At 46.1% G+C, this 25573-nt stretch overlaps 1 protein-coding gene across 1 annotated transcript in view; it reads right to left on the reverse strand.

Annotated features, from left to right (window-relative positions):
• Positions 1 to 25573, reverse strand: part of ALS2 (alsin Rho guanine nucleotide exchange factor ALS2) — a 1343724-nt gene that overhangs the window by 1185193 nt on the left and 132958 nt on the right. The window contains exon 5 of the mRNA XM_086955258.1: positions 5528 to 5876. Coding sequence (XP_086811384.1) covers positions 5528 to 5876 — 349 coding nt within the window. The remainder of the gene's footprint in view (positions 1 to 5527; positions 5877 to 25573) is intronic.

Genomic DNA, 25573 nt, shown 5'->3' on the forward strand with positions numbered 1-25573 from the left:
GGATGCCAGGGCACGAGTGGGTGCCAGTCGCAGAGCAGGCACCGACCAGTTCCAACAAGGGTAGTAAGCACACACCGGCCCCTGGTTATATTCACTCTTAAACAGGTTTTACGTGCAAGACAGGAGAAGAATCAGTGCAAAATGTACACGAGTAAATGTAGGTCAATCACGTGGTTAGCTTGTTAGTACCATCACTCAGGCAGGGCATGGGTTTGCCATTTAACCAGAAGGTTATTGACTTGAGGAAGTCACGCTATCTCCCTGTGCCTCGATTCCTTTCTCCTCGCCAACTGGGCACATTCACCAATATGCAAAATGTGTCGACAAGCGCCACATGAAGACATTGTACCTCGTGTCCAGCCTTGGTCAGTAGGACCGAAACCATGCCAGGAGTTTTTCAAATGTTCAAGCTAACCACAGGCTGTGCATGGGATTCTTATTAGAGGGCGTGTGCGTGGATTTATCGCTTGGCATCCTGAATTTCTGTCACTCATCCTTGTACCCAGGTATTCTGGTGTGCACACGCCAGCTCAGTGCACACAGACACTGACATAAGAGTATATGATTAAATATAGTACGGAGTACGCCATGAGAGCATATATGAGTAGGGCTATGTAAAGCAGACTGCAGGCATAAAAAATCAATGCGAAAAACTGACATAAGTATCAAAACAACAGTCCTGTACTGCAGATAACTCTCTGGGTTCGCCTGTCATGGAGACTCACACAATATCAGCTTAAAACGCTTCAAGGCACTCAAATGCCGCTTATAATTCATATTTCTTTTGCAGGTAGCAGGAACAAATACACCAACATTATAGAAAAGAAGAAAATAATAGACTGAGAAAAAAACGAACTACAGCATGGTATGCTTTGCACACAAATACCATTTTTACTACCGATTCTACATACTAGAAAGCATTCTGCGCATTCAGCATGTCACGCCTGTCAGAATGAATGACAACGTGACGTGCGTGACACCTTGAAACATCCAGCTCCCCAAACGGCACGGATTTCAGAAGAAGGCATTCTGCAAAGGTGCTGAGTATAAAATAACATTACTATTAATGATACCAAAAAAATGACGCAATTCAGCCCTAAAACCCAGCAGACCTTACCGAGGTACTTCATGGCGAAGCCCTGGGGGGGCCGGAGTGCCCTGCGCACCCAGCTCTCCCGCAGCGCCCCCAGGTGCTCCTCCTTGCCCTGGATGAGCAGGACGTGCTCGTCGATCCAGCCCAAGAAGAAGGTCTCGGCGATGGCCTCGGTCACGCACCGGTTCCAGAAGTGCTGCTTGTTTTCCGCCTTGAAGTTGGCGAAGACCTCGTAGTCCAGGCGGTGCTCCTGCAGCTGCTCGCCCACCACCAGCATGTGGCCGCGGAGCTCGTCCGGGTGGCTCAGCACCACGGAGAGGGAGTGCGGCGCGATCTGCACAAGTTTATTCATTTGCTGGGGCATCACCTCGAACCAAACAACATAACAAGGCACTTAATTCACTGTTTGTCTCCGATCTGTAACTAAGGTTTAAATCTACCTTTTGGAGAATAACTGCTCATCATGATGGTGTTTATGTCGTTGCAAACATAAATAAAAACCAGCACCGGGTGCAGGGTGTCTTTGGGTGTTGGGAAATCTTACCATCGGCTGGTTGGAGGGGTACCTGGTTCTGAGGCTGCAGGCTTCGTCTGGTTCGTCGAGGAGGGTCTTTGGGCACTGGACTTCGGGTCCCAGTCGCCGGGGGACGTCCTTGTGGTCTTGGATCACTGGGGCAAAGGCCGGGCTCGGGGTTGCAGAGTGGGCAGGTCTTGAGCTTCCTGGCTGGCACAAGGGGTTGGTTGTTGAAGCAGAGCCTCTGCTTATGGGAGTCCTAGTCTTTAAGAGGGTCAAGGCAGGCAGGTCCTCCGGGTGTCCCAAGGTTGCTGTCCGCAGGAGTCACTGGGATTAAGCAGGAACAGGTTCCAGGATCGACAGGCCGGTAGGGCTGTGGCCAAGTCAGTGGGTGTAGTTCTGTTGTGAGCAGCTGAACGGTGGGTCTTTTACTCCTTGATCTTGTTTCTTCTTTTCTTATCGGGATCTGAGGAAGGAAGGTTCCGGGAGCCCCTAAATACAGAATTTAGGGGTGTTACAGGTAGGGCAAGGGCAGGGACCAATAGGTCCATGTCCTGGGGTGGGTACACCCCCTAGCCTGCTCCTCTCCGGTGGGAGGGGGGCAGGAACCTACCGTGATTGGTCAGGGCTCCCTATCTTCAAGATGGCCAGAGCCCGGGGTCGTGCTTCACCTCGCCTCCCACACCTGAGGGGTGGGGTTGGCACAGGCTGGCTCACCCCCCTTCCTGACGTAGGGTTTCACACTAGTCTTCCCGCCAGAGTGGGGGTCAGAACTGGTGGGGGCCAGTTGCTGGGTAGATCAAATGGTCTGGAGAAGCTCACAGAGGCGGCATGCCTTTGAAGCGTCCCATTGCCCATCCTGGGGGAGGAGATCTAGCACCTCGCCCAGGATGTGCATTGTTGCAGGCCCAGGAGAGTGAGGGGCTCTCCACCCAGGGGTCCAGCAACAAGTCTGCTGTGTGGCAGCCTGGGCAGCCACTCAGTCCAGACGTGGATTGTAGGTTAGGTTTCAGGGGGCATCTCTAAGATGCCCTCTGGTGCAATTTACATTAAACCTCACACTGGTATCAGTGCGGGTTTAATGTACTGAGCAGTTTGATACCAACCTTCTCAGTCTTCAGTGAAGTCATCATGGTGCTGTGGAGTTCGTAATGACTACCTCCCAGTACCATATACTCCTAAATGGCAGCACTGCACTTACAGTGCCCAGGAATGGCCCTGGGTACTGTAGGGGCACAGGGCTCATGCACCTGTGCCCACACCACTGGCATAGGGCATCCAGCTAGAGGGGTGACTGATGTATGCCAGGGCAGTGGTGTTTGTGGGCATGGCACAGAGGGGTGTGTGCCATGTCAACTCTGTTTAGTCCTATACTTAAGACACTCAGCCTGCAAAGGCAGCGTGTGGGTGTCAGGGTACTGGGCCGCTAAGGGTGGCACAATAAGTGCTGCAGCCCTTAAGGGTCTTCCCTGGTCACCATGCCCTGAGTACCTAGGGTACCATTTACTAGGGGCTGCTAGGGTGACCAGAGATGCCAATTGGGTTTTGTTTCAACACAGCTTAAGGGGAGGAACACAGGCCCTGTGTACCTGGTTGGCAGGAGCCCAGGGCACACTCAGTCAAAGCACATAAGCAGTTCAGCAAAAAGTGGGGGCATACCAATGCAAGAAAAATGGCACTTTCTCACACTATTCTGAACTCAATACTATGTTAGTGGCTTTGTTGCCAGTGCTAGATTCATTTTTTACCACTATTAATAACTTTTCAACAGGAAGTTCGTAATGTTAAAAATTATATAAAAATACCTGTTATTTTTCTGAATTGTTCTGGACTTTCTTCTAGACAGTGAGTCTCATTTATTAACTAAGTGTGTACAACAAATAATTAATACTACTCTCTGATAAGTCTAAACTGCACGCCCACAGAAGTTAGCATTTGGAATTATTAATTTAAGGCCTGTAAGCCATAAGAGTCCTCAGGACTTTCTACATAGTGCATCTCATTTTGGTACACTACATAAAAAGGCAACTTCCTACAGTCAAGTGCTGACCAAAGAGGAGCAAGGAAATGAGTGACGATGTTGCCAACTAATAGTACGCAATGGGAGGCCTCTAAATCCCTAAGTAAACAAACTCTCTTGCACACAACAGGGCATCTGCTGTTTCAGGTGAGACCTTAAGAATATGGTCTGTGGTGTGGGGGGGAGAGCGAGGAATGAGTGGGCAAACTGTCAAAGAGGCAAAGGTGCCCACCAAATATACTGAAAAGCATAACATAACCAACAAAGCCCCCAAAACATTTGTGTTCAGTGGTGGGTTGAGGTAAAGGGAGGTGAAGGTGACTTGAGGAGTGGATAGAGTTAAAGGGAGGTGAGGGTGACTTGAGAGGTGATTAGAGCCAAAGCGAGATGAGGATGACATGAGGGAGGGTTGAGGTAAAGCAATGTGGAGGTGACTTGAAGGTTCAGGGTTGGGGAAGAGGTAAAAGGAGATGAGGGTGACTTAAGGGTTGAGGGTGAGAGGAAGTAACAGGAGGAAATGGGGACTTTAGGGCTGAGTGTGGGTAGAGATAAAGGGAGATGATGGGGAGTTGAGGGTTCAGGGGTTGGGCATAGGTAAAGGGAGGTAAGGGTGACTTAAAGGATCAAGGGTGGGTAGAGGTAAAGGGAGGTAAGAGTGACTTGAGGGCTCAGGGATGGGTAGATTTGTCAGAGACATTTGTTTGCGATACACCCTACAAGGTTTAAAGCCCGTGTTTTTAGGAAGTGATATTTTCCTCGCACATTGGAGGAATTTTGAAGGAAAACAAAAGAACTTTTCAACTGACTAGGAAAGAAGGCTAGCTCTTGATTCATGAATGAAGGTGCAGAACGAAAGGAACTGTTGTCAGCACACGGGGGTGGTGCTTATATGCGGCTCTGGCATCACTTCCGGTGTGAGATGGGGTCGATGCAGAGCCATCAGACCCCACTTGCTGGCGCTCAGGAGCAATTCTTAAAAAATCTCCAGATCCAGTCTGGCACCTGGGGTCATTCACAAGATAATGAATCAGCTATTAGAAGTTTTCATCTGAAGTATTGGTACCAATTCCATTGTAAATATTACCAGAACCATTTGTGGATCAAGTATGGACTTAAAACAGCATTCATGAACCTATGGCTTCTGAAAGCATAGAACAACATTTATTATAAACAGCGCATGAACCTGGCCACAATGGCAAACGAGTCTAGTTAATTTTCCCAATTATAAAAGAACGTTAATTGGTATTGCATTTGGTAACGGGAACTCAATATATCCAATATTTTAACAACAGAGATCTTTCCATTAATTGTATATGTACTGTTCGTCAGGTGCCGACACAAAAACAATATTATTATGTAATATGTTAATGTCTCTAGCTAAAGATTTTTTTTCTTTTTAAAAAGAGAAGTATACCATGATGAAAAAATGAAAAAGGCTTGGCATACAAAGGTCAGCTGTTTTAACTCAACGTTATATCAGGTGGCAAACACTGAGTAATCAAAGTTCTATCCTAGTTCGAAGGGGTAGCCCTTCGACCTAGAATAGAACTTACATTACTCAGAATTCTGCCACCTGATATTACACCAACATTGCAAACAAGTTATCTACTAGGGTTCACAGTTTCGTTCTGAACACGCACATACATTTAGCATATGTCAAAGTCACTTAGAACAGGTTATCATAACCAGCATAAATTGCTTTCAAATTAATAAAGACTACAAAACCAAAACAGCGCACCACACTCTATTTCTACCACATTTGCATGTACGTTAAAAGTGTGCAGAGTGCGATTCAGAATGTGCCACCACTAATCCAAATTTGCTGTGAACAATTATCTCTCAATTATGATAAACGAAAGCTCATCTACAATGAGGAATGCAATATGAATATTTGTCTTACCCTGAGATAACAGGCCTGGCAGCGAAAGCCTACGATTGCCTCCACCAGACTCCTCCTCTCGGATATCCACTAGGCTCGAGCTTTTCTTTCCTTGCATGGATTCAAGCTTCACTTGCTCTTCTCGGCTGTCTTTCAGGCTTTCAGGACCTGGAGCACTGCCTGTCTGAGAGCCCATTTCACATGGAGCGTAATAACTCATCACTTTCTTCAGAGATATGGCTCCAGCTTCATACGTCGCTGCAACCCTTACACCAACAGCAGATGCACATGAGACTACCAGGCTGTTCAGACCCAAGGGGACCATTGCGGACGGACTGCGCAGGGCTACCTCTGTGTCGTCACTAAGTGTCTTGATAAAGGAAGGATAACATTTTGCATGAGATATAGTCAAGTCATTGACATCATGGCCTAATAGTACCCAATGATTCACATGAAAAGAGTGTGAAAAAATATGCTTTAAGTTTGACTTACATTTCCAGCTATTAAAACAAAAAACACATTTTATGTTCAAAACACCTTATTTTCCAGATATTTTCCAGAAATAACTTCAAAATTATGTTAAAAAACTGAGCAACATAGGAACCAATGAGAAGATATATTACTGACCAGGTCGCTTTATATTACCAGCTGCATGGACAATTATTTGAGTTGTAAAAGATAAAGACATCAGGCACAGTGCATTTGGTTTCCTAACAAGGATTATCAGAAATGTTAAAACATCAATAATCAAGGTGCAGGCTTCCTCTGCAAACCCTTGCAACCAGATGAAAATCCAGGAATTTGCAAAGGAGAGAAAATTTCCGTCTCTGCATTTGCAAAGTGTCACTATTAGATCAGTTGTCCCTTAAATAGACCAAAACAGCAGCACCTTGTTGTGGTGTGGAGGGTATTGTGCAGCATTGCAGAGGACCAACAGATGTCAGTCAAACAGTGAAAGACACATGACCATATAAGGGCAACCATAAACCAGGTCGGAAAAGGATACGCTTGGGAAAATCCCATTGATTCTGATGTGACAGAAAAAAGCCTTCGACCCGCTGGGTTGATCTCTTTATCGCCTCGTCCTGCGGCGAATGGGTATTGGCATGCGCTTTCTAAATATGATCATTTTCAACTGTGCAAGCCCAAAGCTAAGGTCACTCTCAATGGCTGGCTATCACAGGACTTGAGGCTACAAAAGGCACTAGATAGGGGTGACCTCTATCCCTGCTTTTATTTGTCTTTTTTCTAGAGCCCATGGCCTGTAGTGTACGGCAATCCGAAGAGGTGGAAGAAATAAAATTCAGCGCCAGACAATATCAATTCCCCCTTTATGCGGTTGACATGCTTCTGACCTTGGGGCTCTGGCAACTGTCTCAATCTACAGTATTGGGCATTGTGCAGGTCGTTGAGTCAGTCTCTGGGTATAACATCAATAATGATAAATATAAAGTCCTGAAGCTAACTATGCCGGGAGAAGAGGTAGCCCCTCTGCATAGGGATTTACGCTTCCTCCGGGCTACGAAATATATCAGCCACCTGAGCTTGCGGGTTACCAGGATTTCAAATGAGTAGTTCAACTCTAATTTTCTGTTATTGTTGTCCTTTAATTGCCTATACTTAACATCCTAAAGCCACCTGATTATATCATGGATGGGCAGGATCAACATCATTAAAATGAACATAGTTCTACGTTTAGGCCACTTAATGCATACCTCAGTACCCCACTTGCCTCAATCCTCAGGGTCTGACAAACCTTTAAAGAAACCTTGTGTCTGGTGACCTACCCTCAACATACACTCCTATTCATTATAATAAAGACTTTACCCCTGCTGCAGAGGGCAATGCATTTCATGAATGAAGGGGGTCTACAGGATTCTCCTAGATATTTTTGGGGCCTACAAGCCTAAGATATTCCTACAATGTAAGACCGATTTCAGGTTCACCGAGAAGGAAAGACTTCAAAACATACTGTTTCGGCATTGAGTCACAAATCTTGCAATCCAGCAAGGTACAACTCGTAAAAAGACTACACTGGAATCTCTGTTTCTCAAGTTGGTGGGCTCTAGGAGAACTAGATCTAATTTATACCAGGTTTTGCTTGCCTGCGAGATGCAACAGACTGGCCGCATAATAAGGAGTGGGAATAGGTTTTAAGTGCATAGATATCACTAAAGCAGTGGTAATGAATGAGTAGGGAAATTAATTCATCTACAAAGTCTGTTTAAGGTAGGGTGGAGTCATTACAAAATTTGATATGGCTGGCAATATACTCCTTCCTGCTTGCATCAAATGTTTCTGAATGTTAATTCCAATTACTCGAGGGGTTCAAGAATCAGAGGTACTGGATTGCATATTTGGTGGGAGTGCCCACTGGTCCGTCACCTTTGAGGTCTTGCCTAGGCAGCACTTGTGCGATCTCTTCGAGACATGATGTATTCAGGATATGGACATTAAGCCCCGCCCATGTTCCGCCCACCTTTTCCTGTCCTTTGTAAATGAGGGCTTTTAATTTGTCAATAGGCTAAGTAGTCCCTTCTTAGTACCTCCCTGTCTCCTGTTGTTACTTCCAATAAAGGCAGCCCCTCTTTCATGTGTCCTCACTTTATGGCTTTCATAAGACGATTGGGAGAACTCTATGCTTAATTACTGTAAACAGCACTCGGAGATGCCAGCTTTAGCAACGGAGGCCATGCATGCTTTCACGTCCACAATGGGCCGCACGCACCAATCGGGGGACAGGCCCCTGCCCTTCAGCAATGGCAGCCGCTTCTTGATAAAAGAATGAGTCTGCATGCAATCATTGTTTGATGTGGGGTCTGTTCACTACGGGATACTGTTTGCATGCCCGCCAGTGCTAAATCCACCTTATTACTGTTTATTGGCTCTGCAGCATAGGCCCATCATCAGGGCTTATCTTGCTGTTCCTAAGTCGTTTGGCATGGAAAAGTTAATATCAGGGATTTTGTGTTGTTTGCTGTATGGCTGAACAGTTTTGTTTTTCATGCTGTAAGTAGCATTTTTGGGAAACCATCTAATCAAACTAATATCTTTTACTTGACTCTGCACGTTCCCCTTCCTCCTACGTCCTGAACAATTAATACAATAGAGGTCGGTTACGTCGTGTATGGGCTTTAAAGTAGGGAGATTTGCATATCAAAAGAAAGTTGAGGGTTGTGCGAAACCATACAATGCAATGGTATACAAAGTAAGGCAGTACATCCTGTTGTGTCAATGCAACTGTTTCCACTGTGTGAAACATTCAGCTTAGGCCGACATACTTATTCGACCAGCTTCATCTTTCACCCTACTTAGTTTGAAAAGGGCACTGTTAATTCAGGGTGAAATGCACTAAAGATGACCTTGTGCTGGATGGTCTTCCCCTGAGAATGAGTTACAATGTGAAACAATGTTGTGCCACTCGCCTAAATCCTTTGAGACAGCACCCAGCATCCAAACAAACAACTTTCAAAAGGGGTATTTTAATTTAAAATAAACACATTGTTAACTGCACCACTGTCCCTTACAGGTAAAAACAAACATACAAAAACCATACACAAAAACAATCACATTTTACCTCTTACAAAGAAGTCATGCAATTGATAACATATAATAACAAGCATTTGGAATGCAATAGGTCTCACATTTGCGAGAGGTTGATCTATTTGCATTGTAAATGACAATGTCTTTTATTTATGTGTTTTGAAAACCTGCAAGGGGTTCGTAAACACGCACTATGTACTTATAGTTGTTGCTTACGAAAAGCAAGGCTGGCAGTGAATGAGGAGCAGTTACTGCCAGCCTTGCTTCTCATAAGCCACGACTATAAGTACAAAGTGCGCGTTTACGCACCGCTTGCAGGTTTTCAAAACACATAAATAAAATTCATTGTGATTTATAATGCCAATAGCTCAAACTCACGCAAGCTCCATTTCAATAAACAGGCCTGTAAATCTTGTTCTTATCTCATCACATTTGCTGTGCATACAAATACAGGAGTTAAATGTCAGGTGCTGTTTTCTGAGGGTGCCTGTTTACTTTTCTTTCTCTGACTTCAAAGTGAGAGGAGTTACAGCCCAAGGACATTGTTTTGCATTATTTGTCTGGCTTATTCTGGCATTGTAAGGTGGTCCAGCAGTCTTTCACCTTTTTATTTACGCGGTTACATATGCTTAAACGGTCTTGTGGATGACCGGCACTGCTCTATAACAAAAATTTGAAAGCAGAATCCGACCTCATTTTCATGCTTTTACATACACTTGAAAATGAAACCGGGGTCTGTAGATGAACATGTTAGACACACATTTGAGATTTAATTTTCTTATATGCTTAAATGCTTTGATGGATTACGGTAACTGTTGCATACAACCGTACATACAAGTTTTTGAAGGCGAACTCGCCAGTCTTGTTTCCATGAGTTTATATATGCTGAAACTGAAACCTGGGTCCTGTGAAATATGGACACAGTATATTCATATTACAAACCCCTTCCATTTTAGTTTCCCTTAACATAATGTGGGCACCCGCACTTAGCTGCACTTTAGCTTCACGTGCAGCTAAAGTTTGCTATATTTTGGAAATATTCACGTAATTACTAGTATTGGCGTGATCTAGCTGCTCATTTCCCTCAAATGTTTTGTTTTTAGTTACACGTGCCTCTTAAGTCCTCTAGTATTAGAAATTAAATCACTGGCTGACCAACATCGGCTCGAATCAGCCGCTCACTTCTCCCTCAATTCTTTACCGTTTTAGCGATACCGGCATACTTTGCATGTGAAGCCCATGTCTCAAAATGACTGATAGTATTTTACTCGGTTGCACACTGCATGGAAACTGATTAATAATTCATACTGACAGCCACCTTTTGACATCAGAAACAGGTTGGCACTCGCCCCACGTGCATTTTTGTTTGACATGATACCTTTAAGGGTCTTCCATTTTCTTTCTTATATCGATGTGCAGCACTCGTGCTTTCACTCGCTTCGAGCTCAGTTTCTGTAAACAGGCCTTTTTCGCGCTCTAGTTGCTCCCGAGCCCTATAAATTATACATGCTGCAGCGGACGCGCGCGGCGGGCGCCAAAAGCAAGCCCGTCTGTGCCCGTCCATGCCGAAAAGGGCCCAGAACCCCTGCCGTTTGGAACCACAACCAACTGATTAAATATACGGCGGAAGAAACTAGAAGACTGGGGCCGCCACTTTCGAAGGCCTGTAAACATAATGTAACCTGGCCCAACAACGCAGTTCACAGTGAGCCTGGGGGAAAGAGTGATACACACAGCAAAATGCCACAACAAACTCCTTGTCTTAGGTGATCTTAATATACATTTTGATGAAACTGAGGACCCTGAGTTACAAACTGTGTGCAAAGACCTCATGATGTTTAATTTAGCGCAAAAGGTTAGTGCGCAAAACACATCACGCTGACCACATCGTAGACCCAATCTTTACTAATATAACAGATCTCGAAGTTGGCATACCCTTGCCAGTCCCATGATCTGACCACCATATTATCCCTTTCCTCATCCTGACTCAGAGTCCCTCGGCCGAAAAACCTAAATAGACAGTTACCCGTAGAAAATGGGTCAATTTTAACACCTATACGTTCACACAGGCGCTGCAAAAAAGATGAACCTGATATGGATATGGATATAAATGTAGCAAATGAACAAGTGGGAGCATGGATAACAGAAGCTTTAAATGAAGTAGCAATGGACCACAACTAATACCAAGAGGGCAAAGGCGTCAGCACCTTGGTTTAATGAGACATTAAGGAAAGCTAAACAAAAGTGCAAACAGCTAGAATGCGTATGCCATAGCAACTACTGCACCAAAACCAAGGAGAAGCATAAAATAGAACTCAAATCATACCACACATTAATAAAAGAAGTTCACGGTTCTTTCTATACCGGGAAGATAGAAAGGGCTAAAAACTCTTCTAAAAAATGTTTGTCATTCTAAAATCCCTACAATCAGCTGAAAAATTAACCGAACCTCCTATTCCCACGGAGGAGTCCTGCAATGCAATTGGAGCATTTTTCGCAGCGAAAGCTCTACGACACCTTCCCTATGGAAGCACAACAGGGAAGAAGCAAAAAATGCACTCTGGTCACAGTATTTAAGGGAGAAACCCTCGAGGAGTTTAAAATGCTAGAACCAGATGAGGTGAGGAAGCTTGCTAGAATCAAATCTGGATCCCCGAAGGACCCAACTCACCCAGAATTGCTAATGCAGTGAGAGAGCTGCATTATGCCATTCATATCTGAGCTAATTACCTGCTCCTTCCAATCGGGAGAAGTTCCCTATGAATGGAAACAAGCTATGGTTTGCCCTTTAAGGAAAAAAACGCAAACTGACCATTCAGTGCTAGAGAACCTACGCCCTATCTCACTACTACCATTTGTTGCAAAAATAGCAGAAAAAGTAGTGAATATACAGTTGACCAATTACATTGACAGAAACAACCTAATGCACCCCTCACAATCAGATTTCCGAGCTGCACATTCTACGGAGACAGCCCTTCTCTTGGCTAAGACAGCACGCAGACGAAGGTCACACAGCTGCTCTGATCCTGCTGGACCTCTGTGCAGCTTTTGACACCGTCTCCCATGGCCTCCTCCTCCAAAGATTAGAGACGTGTGGTGTAAGGGGCATGGCCCTGCGCTGGATGATACCCTTCCTGTCATCATAAGGTTTCCAGGTCACACAAGAAGCTCATACGTCCAAGAGCTTTCTCCTGTTACAGGGTGTTCCCCAGGGCTCAATCCTAAGCCCCACATTGTTTAACTTATACATGAGGCTACTTGCCACTATGGTGGAAGGTCACAAGTTGTCCATTGTGTCCTATACTGACGACACTCAGCTTATTATCACATTGTCCCAAAACCCGGGACTCACAGCTCACCAATTTTCCCAATGCATGGAGGAGGTAACAGCATGGATGTCTAATCATTGCCTGAAACTTAATGGCAGCAAAACGGAGGTGATGATAGTGGAAAAAGTTCCATCTGTCTGGTCATCAGCATGGTGGTGTGAGACACTTGGCCAACTTCCAATTCCTTAAAGAGAAGTCAAAAATCTTGGGAGTCTGGCTCGTCTCCAACCTGACATTTGAGAGCCAAATCCGGAAAGTCACAGGTAAATGCTTTGGGACACTAAAGGTCTTGAGGAAGGTCCTCGACCTATTACCTGTCAACGCCAGGTAAACTATAGTACATGCAGTGGTCACCTCTCAGATGGACTACAGAAATGTCCTATATCTAGGCACATCTAAAAAAAGAATAATGAAGCTACAAATCGATACAAAACGCAGCAGCCCGCCTAGTGCTGCATCTCCCAAAAAGAACATCCCCATCAAAAACCCTAACCAGATTGCACTGGCTACCAGTCGAAAAGAGAATACTGTTAAAGACAATGTGCTACTACTACGGTATTCGGCAAAGAAAGGGCCACAATACCTTCAAACAATGATAGCAGCTTACACACCCAGCAGAAACCTGAGATCCGAAGGTAAAGCGCTAGCAAGGATTCCAAGAATCAGAAAGGCTAGGATGGGTGGTCGATGCTTTAGATTCCTGGCAGCTAAACACTGGAATACAATGCCAGTTGAAATAAGAACAGAGCCCGGTGAAACGACCTTCCGCAGAAAGTTGAAGGCATGGCTTTTTCAAACCAGTTTGTCATTATATTCTCCCAAAACCTCCTGTTACAGGCCTGGGGGCGGACTGTTTAATCTGCCTGACTCTCAACCCCTACTGTCCACTAATTTACGGGTATGAGCGCGGGGACGGTGTAACCATGCGCTCTATAAATTGATAAATAAATAAATAAATCTTGTTTTTATGTCTTCATATTTGCTGTGCCTTCAAATACCAAAGTCAAATGTCAGGTGCTGTTTTCCGAGGGCGCCTGTTTACTTTTCTTTCTCCGATTTAAAACTGAGAAGACTTGTAGCCCATGGACATTGTTTTGTATTACTTGTCTTGCTTATTCTGGCTTTGTAAGGCATCTTTCACCAGTTTTACTTACAAGGTTACAAACACTTAAACGCTCTTGTGGATGACAGGTACTGCCATATAACCAAGACTTTGAAAGCGGACTAGCCAGCCTCATTTTCATGCGTTCACATAAGCTTGAAAGCCGGTCCTGTAGATGAACGTGTTACACATCCATTTGAGATTTGATTTTCTCACATGCTTGAATGCTTGAATGCTTGATGGATTACTGTTAACTGTTGCCTACCAAGTTTTTGAAGGCGGACTCACTGGTCTTTCCATGAGTTTATATGCTTAAACTGAAACTTGGGCCATGTGAAATAGTGATACAGTATATAGTCATTCGATAACTCCTTACCTTTCAGTTTCCCATTATTAAATGTGGGCACAGGTACTTAGCTGTGCTTTAGCTCTAAGTGCCGCTAAAGTTCTCTATATTTTGGAAATATGTTCACAGACTGACCGATATTGGCTTGAGTTATGTTGCTTGACCCGCTCCATGCTGTCTTGCTTGTCCTGCCCCTGCTGCCAGACAAAAATGTGCTGGGACAAGGCCAACGCTGGCCTAGTCACAGCGCTTTTCCAAGGACTTTCAGCAATGTTGAACAGCATCCGTGCTGCTATACAAAAGGGCTTAAAGATATTGACAACGCCAATAACACTGGCATTGCCGCATCCAATTGGCTTTGCCAATGCTTGTTTTACAAGGTTGTCAGTCTCTCAATTTTCTTCCACCTTAATGTGTCATTCCAAGGTTGGTGTGGAATATGAAGAGGGATGCATTAAATGAAGCCCCTTGTTGCTATGGCTGAGAGTGCGTCGATAGGCAGCACTCACAAGATCTATTATCTTCCCCAGGTCCCTACCAGAGCCAATGCAGGAAACCATTGCCATTGAGCCACCAGCTGGTAAGCCCGGTCGGAAGGATAATTTTAGTCAAAGCTTTTCGCCGTTGTCCACTGCCCCATTTAAATCAACCAGAATAGCATCTAGTCCTTTATATTTACGTCTGGGAAGTCGCAAAATAGTAGAGAGAGGGAGGTGCTACCATCTTGGCTATGCCTACCTGGACGGCAACCAAGATGGGGGGTATTTTCCAGGAGGCCAAGGTGGCCCTAAGGTCCTCAATCGCAACCCATACATTCCCCTCAAAAAGGTCAGGGTGAATTCTGTAGATTCTAACTCCTAGCTATTTCCTAACGCATACCGTGTATGTTCGGTATATCGTTGGAGGGGCCCTGAATGGGCAGCTAAAAGGTCTTCTGCCAGTCTATGTGCAGCCCTGATGGGTTGGTGAGAAGCCATACCGCCTTCTTAGGGTCTTCTCGCCCATCTCCCAGAAGCAACCACATATCGTCTGAATACAATGAACTATAGTGTATAACACCACGGACATATATGCCTGTGAAGTGGTGACCCAAGCAGTGGTTCCATTGCTATAGTGAATAATAAAGGCGATTAGGGCAGCCCTGCCTGGTGCTGCTTTCAACCGATCACTGCCCGGACATCACCCATCCCATTTGAACTCTAGCGATAGAAGCAAAATATAGAACCCCTCCCAGCGAAGTAGTCCCAGTCTCAAGCTCATGCATGTTATAACAGCATAAAGATAATCCCATTCGAGACTGTCAAAGGCCTTTCCGATATTCACTGCCATGAACATAGCCTCCTCTGGAGTATCTGGCTCATCGAAAAGAACAGCGAACTGTCACCAAATGTTTAATGCCGTGTTTTGGCATAAATCCATTCTGGTCACAGTCTGTCAGGGGTTCTATATGGGCCTGGTGTCTTTTGGCCAGAATACTATTTTGGATTTTATAATCTACGTTTAACAGCGATAGTGTCTCTAAGCTACTAAATCTATGAGTGGCCTCCCCAGTTTGAGTAGGGGATTTACGAGCGCTTCCCACATCGAACATGGGAGGGAATAAGTTTCTTTAGCCTCACATAGAGGGAGGCCAGCCGAGTAGTCAGTGTTTCAATATGGTCACCTAGAATTCTACTGGAAGGCCATCTGTGCCTGGAAGTTAACCCGGAAGTTAACCCAGGCTCACCTCAGCCATGATTTTTTTCCATTGATATGTCCGCTCCCAGTTCCTCATCCCCATCCTCCGGTAGAAGGCAGTAAAGACATAATCCTTCCAAGAAATACTATATACTGTAACTGTCCCCTCTTTTGTGATGATTCCTAGAATATAGCACTGTATAATATTCACAAAAGGCTTGATTTATCTGGTCCTACTTTTAAAGTTTATTGCCCTAGGCCGTATTAATTTCTAATATCTGTGAGCCCTTCTTTGTCAGACTGGCCAACAGGATTGCTGATTTGTCTTGCTCTGCGGGTGCTATGATTATATACTCCTTGTAATCGAAGCATCGGAGTCGCTCATTGGCTTCCGCAACCGCTTTCATATCAATCAGCAATGTCCCCTGTAACTCTGGCTTCCAGGGTCTATCACACTCTAAGGATCTCATTGCTGTCACCAGGCTAGCTACTTCCATCATTAGTGTCTTGTGAACTCCCCCCGACTCAGAAATGCATTGTCCCCTCACGTCTACCTTGAACGAGTACATGAAGAAAGCAAACAGAAATATGGAGGCCAGCCAGGAGCTCATGAAGCACTGGTATGACCAGAAGCCCTCAATGGTCGAGAACCAACCAGGACAGCTGGTGTGGGTTTTAGAGCCTTTGGCACCCAGAGATCTTCGGGACAAATGGACTGGGTCCAATACTATTTTGGAAAACAAGGGGGAAGTCACCTACCTGGTGGACCTAAGGACCACCAGGAACCATCCCAGGGTTATCCATGTAAACAGAATAAAAGTTCACCATGACAAAGCAGATGTTCACAATGTTCATGGTGACAGATAGAGGGAAAGTAGAGGAAAGTTAGCCTATCCCTGACCTTCTATCACCCAATGTCAAAGATGGTTCATTGGAAAAAGTAGTTCTCTCCTCCACTCTCACAGTTCAATAGCAGACAGACTGTTACAACTTGCTCTGTCAGTTTTCTGGTCTACTTTCCCTGACCACAGGTCTGACAACTTAGTGCACCATGATGTAGGCACAAGGGATAGCTTGCCAGTCAAAAGTAAAATGTATAGTCTATTAGACAAGGTCAATACTAGTATCAATGCTGAGTTTGTTAAGATACTAGAGCTGAAGGTGATTTAACCCTCTAGTAGTCCTTGGACTAGGCCAGTGGTGCTAGTACCCAAACCAAATCCAAAAAAAGGGAAACCTGAACTAAGGTTTTGTGTGGACTAGAGGCCTAAAAGCAGTCACTCAGACTGATGCCCACCCCATCCCAAGAGCTGATAAGCTCATTGATAAATTGGGGTCTGCCAAATATCTGAGAACCTTTGACCTGACTTCAGGTTATTGGCAGATAGCCCTAACATAAGGAGCAAAGGAGAAAAAGCCAAGGAGCTCAGGAGAAAAATGCACCTGCCACCTTCCAGAGGCTAGTGAACAGAGTACTTTCAGCTTTGGAAAACTTTAGTGCAGCATATCTTTATGATATTGCTGTGTTCAGTTCCACTTGGGAGAATCACTTGGTCCACCTGAAGGAAGTGGTTCAAGCTGTGCAACTGGCAGGACGGATTATCAAGGAAAGCAAGTGCCAGATAGGGTAGTAGTGCCTTGATATAGCAGGCAATATAGGTGGGTGTAGTGCATGGGCAGCTACGGGTTAGGTAGACCTGGGAGACATATGTCTGGCCCCCCTTTTCAGAAGTGGACTAGGCCAGGACCCTGTCACCAGGTAGGTCGCCCCCTCAGCCACCACACGGTCCCCCTGTGCCGCCGCTGCCCCGCTGCCCGCTGTGTCACCTGTGAATGCTGCAAGTCCTCTTGTTGCCTCAGACTGTTTTCTTCTTTCTTTTTCCTGTTCTCCTTTCTTTGCCATTTTTCTGCCTCTCCTTGTTATCTTTATTGCTCTTCTCTCTCTTTTTCTCTGTCGCCCCTAGTGCCTGTGCCCTCCCACCTGCCCCCACCCACTCCCCTTCCTCGCGCTTCCCGCCTCTGCCACCCTGCGGCCCGCCCCTCTGGTGCCCCATTCGCCACCCCGCTCCCGCCTCCCAGCTGCTCCTCCCTCCCTTAACCCTTCTTATGGAGGCCGCGCGGTGGTGAACGGAGCGACCTTTGACCCGGTCACCAGGTAGGTCGCCCTCTCAGCCGCTGTGTCACCTGTGAGTGCTGCAAGTCCTCTTGTTGCCTCAGACTGTTTTCTTCTTTCTTTTTCCTGTTCTCCTTTCTTTGCCATTTTTCTGCCTCTCCATGTTATCTTTATTGCTCTCCTCTCTCTTTTTTCTCCGTTGCCCCTAGTGCCTTTGCCCTACCCCCTGCCCCCCACCCGCTCTCCTCCCTCGCGCTTCCCGCCGCTGCCACCCTGCGGCCCCGCCCCCCTGGTGCCCCATTTGCCACCCCGCTCCCGCATCCCAGCTGCTCCTCCCTCCCTTAACCCTTCTTATAGAGGCTGCGCAGCGGGCGCGCGCAGCGGGCACGCCAAAGGCAAGCCCGTCTGCGCCAGTCGGCGCCCAGTGCCAGAACCCCTGGCCCCCCGCCGAAACCAAGAAACTCGACTGAGATATGACACCACCACCCTCCAAGCACTCAACACTGGCTTACCAGCCGCCTGCTACCAAGCCACTCCGAAGCGCACCCACGGACCCTTCTCCTGCCAAACCTGCAAATTCACCTGCGTCCGAACCTACATCCCACTACTCAGACCAGGCAACAAGAACAACAAACTCAAGTGCATCCTGCTCAACACCACCTCTGTCCACAAGCAGGCCGTCGAACTCTGGGACCTGAACTTCCACCTGGAGAACAACAATGACAACAACACAATCTCCCTACTCGCCAACCTCGGACTCAAGCAATTGGGGAACACCCCCACCCACTACGCCGGCCACACACTCCACCCCATCTTCTCTGCCAGCAGCCACGTTGCCTTCAGCCACTCCACCGGACTACACTGGACCGACCACAGCTGCATCCACTTCACCTTTAAGAAGACCACATCCCACCACCGCCTGCAACAGATCCCCCGCAGATGCTGGAGCAAAATCACCGCAGACCAGCTAACCACATCACTGAGCCAGAACCCACCTATCACCACCACTGACACCACCGACGCAGCCCGCAAACTTACACAGTGGATAGTCAACTGCGCCGACGCCCTTGCACCACTGAAGAACCCTCCAGGCAAGCCCGGCAACGAAAAAAACAACATGGTTCACCGACAACCTCAAAGAATCTAAAAAATCCTGCAGATCCCTCGAGAAAACCTGGCGCCGCAAACAGTCGGCAGAAAACATGACACCCTTCAAGAACGCCACCCGCAAACACCACCAGCTAATCCACACCACCAAAAAGACATTGTTCAAAGAACGCCTGGACAACAACACACACAACAGCAAGGAACTCTTCAACATCGTAAAAGAGCTCTCCAATCCCAACGCCAACAGCAACGCCATCACACAGTCGCAAGACCTCTGCAACTCCCTCGCCACGTTCCTCCACCGCAAAATCGCCGCTATCCACAACAGCATCAGAGCCCAGACTCCGCCCCCAGCCACTGAACCAACGCCCCCTACAACCACCCTCAGCGCTTGGACCCCCATCAGTACCGAAGACACCACCCACGCTATGAACAACATCCCCTCCGGCTCTCCTTCCGACCCATGCCCTCACCACATCTTCAGACACCATCATCGCTCCCCACCTACGGAACATCATAAACAACTCCCTCGCGTCCGCCACCTCCCCAGAGAGCTGGAAGCACGCAGAGATCAACGCCCTACTGAAGAAACCCACAGCGGACCCTAAAAACTTCCAAAACTTCCGCCCCATCTCTCTTTTTCCCTTCCCGGCGAAAGTGATCGAGAAGATCATCAATAAACAGCTGACCACATTCCTCGAGGCCAATGGATCCCTCAACCCATCCCAGACCGGATTCCGAGCCAACCACAGCACCGAGACTGCCCTCATCGCAGCCACCGATGACACAAGGACCCTTCTCGACAACGGGGAAATCACTGCTCTCATCCTCCTAGACCTCTCAGCCATATTTAATACAGTCTGCCATCCCACCCTAATAACCCTCCTCACAACGCCGGGATCCAAGGCAAAGCCTTGGACTGGATCAACTCGTTCCTCTCCGACAGAACCCAGCGAGTCCGCCTCCCTCCCTTCGCGGCCACCGAGATCATCTGCGGCGTACCCAAAGGGTCATCGCTCAGCCCAACCCTCTTCAATATCTAAATGAGCCCCCTCGCCACCATCGCACGCAAACACAACATCAACATCATCTCATACGCCGACGACACCCAGCTGATATTCTCACTCACCAAAGACCCAGCCACCGCCAAACTCAACCTCCAGGAAGGAATGAAAAACGTCGCCGAATGGATGAAACTCAGCCGTCTGAAAGTGAACTTGGACAAGACGGAGGTCCTCATCCTCAGACCATTCCCATCTGCCTGGGACAACTTCTGGTGGCCCACAGAACTGGGCACCGCACCGACACCTACTGACCATGCACGCAACCTGGGATTCATCCTGGACTCCTCTCTCACGATGACCAAGCAAATCAGCGCCATCTCATCTTCATGCTTCAACACCCTGCGCACGCTCCGTAAGATCTTCCGGTGTATCCCTACCGGAACTAGAAAGACGGTCACCCAGGCCCTCGTCACCAGCCGACTAGACTACGGGAACGCCCTATACACAGGAACCACAATCAAATTTCAGAAAAGACTCCAACGCATACCGAACGCATCCGCACGACTCATCCTCGACATCCCCCGCCGCAGTCACACATCAGCCCACCTGAGAGACATGCACTGGCTCCTCGTCAGCAAAAGGATCACGTTCATGCTCCTCACCCACGCACACAAAGCGCTCCACGACATAGGCCCGAATACCTCAACAACCGCCTCACGTTCTACACTCCAACACGCAAACTCCGCTTCGCCACCCTCGCCCTCGCCACCATCCCACGGATCCGCAGAACCCTCGCCGGAGGAAGATCATTCTCCTACCTGGCGGCCAAGACGTGGAACTCCCTCCCCGCCCACCTACGTCTGACCCAGGACCACCTCACATTCAGGAAACCCCTCAAGACCTGGCTCTTCGAGCAGTAGTGCCCCCCCCCAGCGACTTGAGACCCTCACGGGTGAGTAGCCCGCTCTACAAGTGTACGGATTGATTGATTGATTATTGCAGACTAGGTTTAGCAATGCCCGCTTCAAGTTGTTTCACTTCAGTTTTTTGCATCATAAGTATATGACTCCCCCTTATATGCATGGGTTAAATTTGGAGCGGTCATCTGCCTGTCCTCATTATGGTTTTGTAGACGCTGACTTTATGTACTTAGCATGATAAAGTTCATTAGTAAGAGCTTTCTAGTTAGTTGTGGTCGATAGGTTGTAGATAACAACTGCCTTGGCTTTTACGCTTACCCGTCAGCTTTGTCTGCTGGGAAATGTTGCTCGTCCCAAAAAGCGCAAGATGGCATATTTTTTCTTGCAGTTGGCTTTAGTATTATCAAGAAGGTGGATTGCCATTTAAGGTCCCCATGGCGTTCCTATACGTCCAGTAAATTTCGGAGTAGTTATTGGCTGAGGAAATACATATCTGACGTACATGAGCAGATGCTAAATTGCAATTAGATGTGGAGTTTTGGAGGGACTCTGCAACGATTTTTGGGCAATGAAGGGGAAATGTCGGATAATGAATGTACTGATAGTAAAGTAATGTAATGTAAAGGAAATTTGTAAAGCGTGCTGCAACCCATCGGGCATCCTGGCGCTAAAGTGACACAGAACTACATTGTGGGGATGTCCCAGTATGCACTGGATTAAATATAAACCCTTCTTGATTACAATTTCTGTTACTACTTGTTAAGTATTGTATTGCAACTGTATGCGCAAACATGGTGTGGCCAATGTTATTTAATTGCTGATATTTCAATGCAAACCTTTGTTGACAATACTACTTTGTTACTTTTTTATTGCAAAATGATGAATAAAGGGTTTTAAAGAAAAAAGAAAAAGGAGGTCTGAGTGAGCAGCAGGCACAAACCACTGCACTACACTTTTCTGCACCAAGTTTACTGACTCCAGTTAAACTATATAGATATGGGAGGGGGAGGACAGTGATACAAGTGAAAGATGTAATAACCCATTAGCAGATTTTGTACATCTGGCGTTGAATTGTGCTGTGATTGCTGATTACCGGTACATGTTGTTCCAAGTACTGAATGGTATTATGGGCTTGACACTACAGCCGGAGGACCTGCTGGCACTCTTGAGCTTTGCTAAAGAGATAACCAAGCACATTAGAAAGTTTGTTGGATTGGCACCGATATATTTGGAAAAAGAGGAGTGGTCATGTCATAGGGTAGGGGAGCGCCACCTACAGTTGATAGATGGCTTACAGTCTTGGCAGTCAGTAATGAGATTTCAGAGACATACCGTACACTACTGCCAAAGAGATCACCTCTGATATATGGGGCCCACTGAGAACTTATTTTGATGGTAGAGGTCAGGATGTGAATGACAAAATGAGAGGACTCATGAATCAATTGAATCATTTGAATCACCATCACCAACTCGAAGGGGCTAAGTACCAATGAGAAAAGCTTATCAGCTAGAGGGATAGACTGCAATATGAAAGTGACAGATGCTGTACTCACTTTGTTCCAATGGCTTATTGTGTATTATGTTATTTTGGATGCTTATTACAAGTGTTGGAGAGGTAAACATGTTTTTTATACCCCATTCCTAAAATAAAGTTTTCTTTGTTTTTTTTTTTAAAGGTAAGGTTCTGTTGTGTTCTTGGGTCACCAAATAGGCGGAGGCCACGTGTAATCTCTCCAGCCCAACATCTAAACTATTCTGGCCTGAGAAGCATCTAAGACCAAAACCCAGGTCAGAGCCTTTTTGTGGCAGGGCACTAGAGAAGAGTTGCAAAAGGTTATGGTACCATAGTGGCACCTTTGACAGAGCTAACCTCCAATACACAATCCAAGAAGTAATCTGGACTGACAAATGTCGTAGGGCCTTTGGAACGAAGGTTTGTACTCAGCACCTGTCCTAAAGTCACCTGATTTGAGCAAAGACTTTGTTGTCCAGACTGATGCTTCTGAATATGGGATTGGGACAGTGTTTCCACAGGTAAATGATGAGGGTCAGTATTAACTAGTTGGCAGGCGACTCCTCCCAAGAGTGAGGTGTTAGAGTGTAGATAAAAGGAAAGACTTTGCTGTGGTTTGGTACCTGAAGAAGCTGAAACGCTGTTTGGGACTCCCTTTAGAATTCAAACTGACTACAGACTTCTCAGATGGCCGATACTGATGAGAGGAGAGAACCACAAATTATTGAGGTGGTTAATTTCCCTGAAGGGTATTGATTTTACAGTGGAACACAGATCTAGGACTCACCATGTCAATGCACATGGCCTATCCAGGTTCTTCCACAAAGATGATGAGTACTATCATGAGAAGGGTTAGTTGCTTATAATCCTTTTGTCTGGAGGGGGGATCACATAAGAAAATGCCTCTTTCTGCATGATCACCTCCAAAGATTTGGACTGGTGCAGCTGTTTTCTTGACTCTGAGAGAGCACTGAGGCTTGCTAACCAGACCTCAGTGCCAGTGTTCTAACCCTTTACAAAGTTTAACTTGAATTGGCTACCCTCAACTGGCACACGTTAACTTACTTATAGGTGAGTACAGCACAGTTATCGAGGGTACAGCCCGCATGACTTACTGCTGAGCGCTCTTAGGCCCCACCACCTTCTTGAAATGTCACGGCCGACACAGCTTCCAGGTTAGAACACCAGAAAAGACGCGGGGAAGACACTGGAGGAGAATAGAGTAGTAGAGCAGGGTAAAACTGAAATGAAACCTGCATTGAAGTCCTTTCCTTGATGGCCAGTATTATTCCGCATGGAGAGGCAGACTGAAAATCCCCAACACTATCGATGCTGCTGAATCGATGCAGCAGTGAACAACAACATCTTGACGTCGGCCAGCTGTTTGGAGCTGCAGACAATGTCGCTCAAGACACAATTAGCGACAGTGGTGAAGTGGATCATTCCACTGGCTGTTCAATCACTAAAAGAGAATGGACATATATCTCAGAATTTGGGTACAAGTCTGTGAGGGCCACAAATTTCAAAAGAATGTGGTTTACATTGAGGGGGCTATACCTATTACACCCCCATAGACTGCATTGGTTGGATGTAGGAGTGCAAGATCAGGGTTTCCACTGTAAGCTAGAAAGAGAAGGAGCTTGGGAGTCCTCCTTTTTTTTACATGCCTAGTATTTCAAGATTTTTGTAGGAACATTTTTCAGAAGCTTACAGCTATTACGCAGATCCATATATTGCCAGTGTCCAGGCTTGGTTAGTTTGGCTCCTCAAACAAAACTAGAAGGGCCAAAAAAAGTGTCACAACTTAACACTTCAGAAGTGGAGAACGGAGTCAGCTCCTTCGCTGAGGCATTGGCAGTAAGAAATGCAAAGACCTAAAATGTTTGAGGAGGCCTAAACGGGCGGGGGTCTATCTCCATTTTTAAATATTTGGGGTAGAATACAGTTTGATTTATGTAATCATGACAGCTAGGGGTACTAGCTATATGCTATACGAAGAATATACGTTGTAATCTTCTATACTGGGCAGGAGGTATAGACTTAATGGTGAACAGGAGACTCAAAGCAGAGTTTCTCAGTAGTTATGCATGCAATGTATAATGTAAGCCTATGTTTTGAAATTGATGGTCCTTTTTTTAAAAAAATTTACCACTGCATTTTAAATTGCACTGAGCACTTTTTTGTCAGCACTTTCTATTGAAATGAACAATCTTGAGGAATGAATTATTTAATGTCTATTTATATAGTTTTACATCTGTATCAAACAAGGATATTTGCTTTCTCTAGCTCCGCAAAGCAATTGATATGCACTGCTCCATAAAACTTTTTTTTTAAAACAACAAAAGTTACTTGGAAGTGTCATGTATAAGGGAACCAGGGTTAATCAGAGCAGGGAGATATATGTCTCCCTGCATTAGGGAAACATATATCTCCATAAGGCAGGGTGTTGTATATTATTAAGTAGGGGATATATTTTCATGTTTCCCCGACAGTAAAATCCCAAATTGTCATATTACAGTGGAATGGTATATATATCCCTAAGGCAGGGTGTTGTATATTATTAAGTAAGGAATATATTTTCTTGTGTCCTGACAGTAAAATCCCAAATTGTCATATTACAGCGGAAGGGTATATATATCCCAAAGGCAGGGTGTTGTATATTATTAAGTAAGGGATATATTTTCTTGTGTCCTGACAGTAAAATCCCAAATTGTCATATTACGTGGAAGGGTAGGTAGCCCCATTGGCGAGCGCAGAGTTATAAGCTGACCACTTAGCTGTGCAAACTTCTGAATAGGATTACCAAAATTGGTACTTTCAAGGTATCAAATTATTCATGGCATCAAACCTGACTTGATGCCCAGGTCGAATTTAATGTCACCTTTAAGAAAAGGCAACTTTTAGAAAGTTACCACTCTGCTGCCCAGTTATTTCGGTAGCCATCCACCAGTGTGAACGACTCCCAAGCACAGGAACAATAGTGGCCTACTGTAGAGATAGGTGTTACCACCCCCTCGCAGCAAGCCAAACAGGGTGTTGGCTAAAAACGTGAGAAACCAGTTGCCAAACCCGTTTTATTGTGGGAGTATAGACCTAAGGTAGTCACACCTCTAGGGTGAGCTACCATGCTCCCCACACCAAAGGAGTGGTTTCAGACATCTAGAAAGTGGGCAGAATAGTGGACATTGAGATAGCTAAGATTCCACACAGACGGATGTTGTCGTAAGGTGGGAGGAACTTGGTAGCCCATTCACTAGTGTCCGCTTCATCCCCTGAGGGCGCTTTCTGGGCATAAATATGGCACCCCTGACACCCAGACCTCATCGGGACTGGATAGATGACCGAAGAAAGACTGTCCTACTGACCCATGGCCTTGGCTAGAGAAGCTACACCAATCCCTGGACTGCAACTGC

The sequence above is a fragment of the Lissotriton vulgaris genome, chromosome 2_1 (assembly GCF_964263255.1).
Source record: "Lissotriton vulgaris chromosome 2_1, aLisVul1.2, whole genome shotgun sequence".
Classification (NCBI taxonomy): domain Eukaryota; kingdom Metazoa; phylum Chordata; class Amphibia; order Caudata; family Salamandridae; genus Lissotriton; species Lissotriton vulgaris.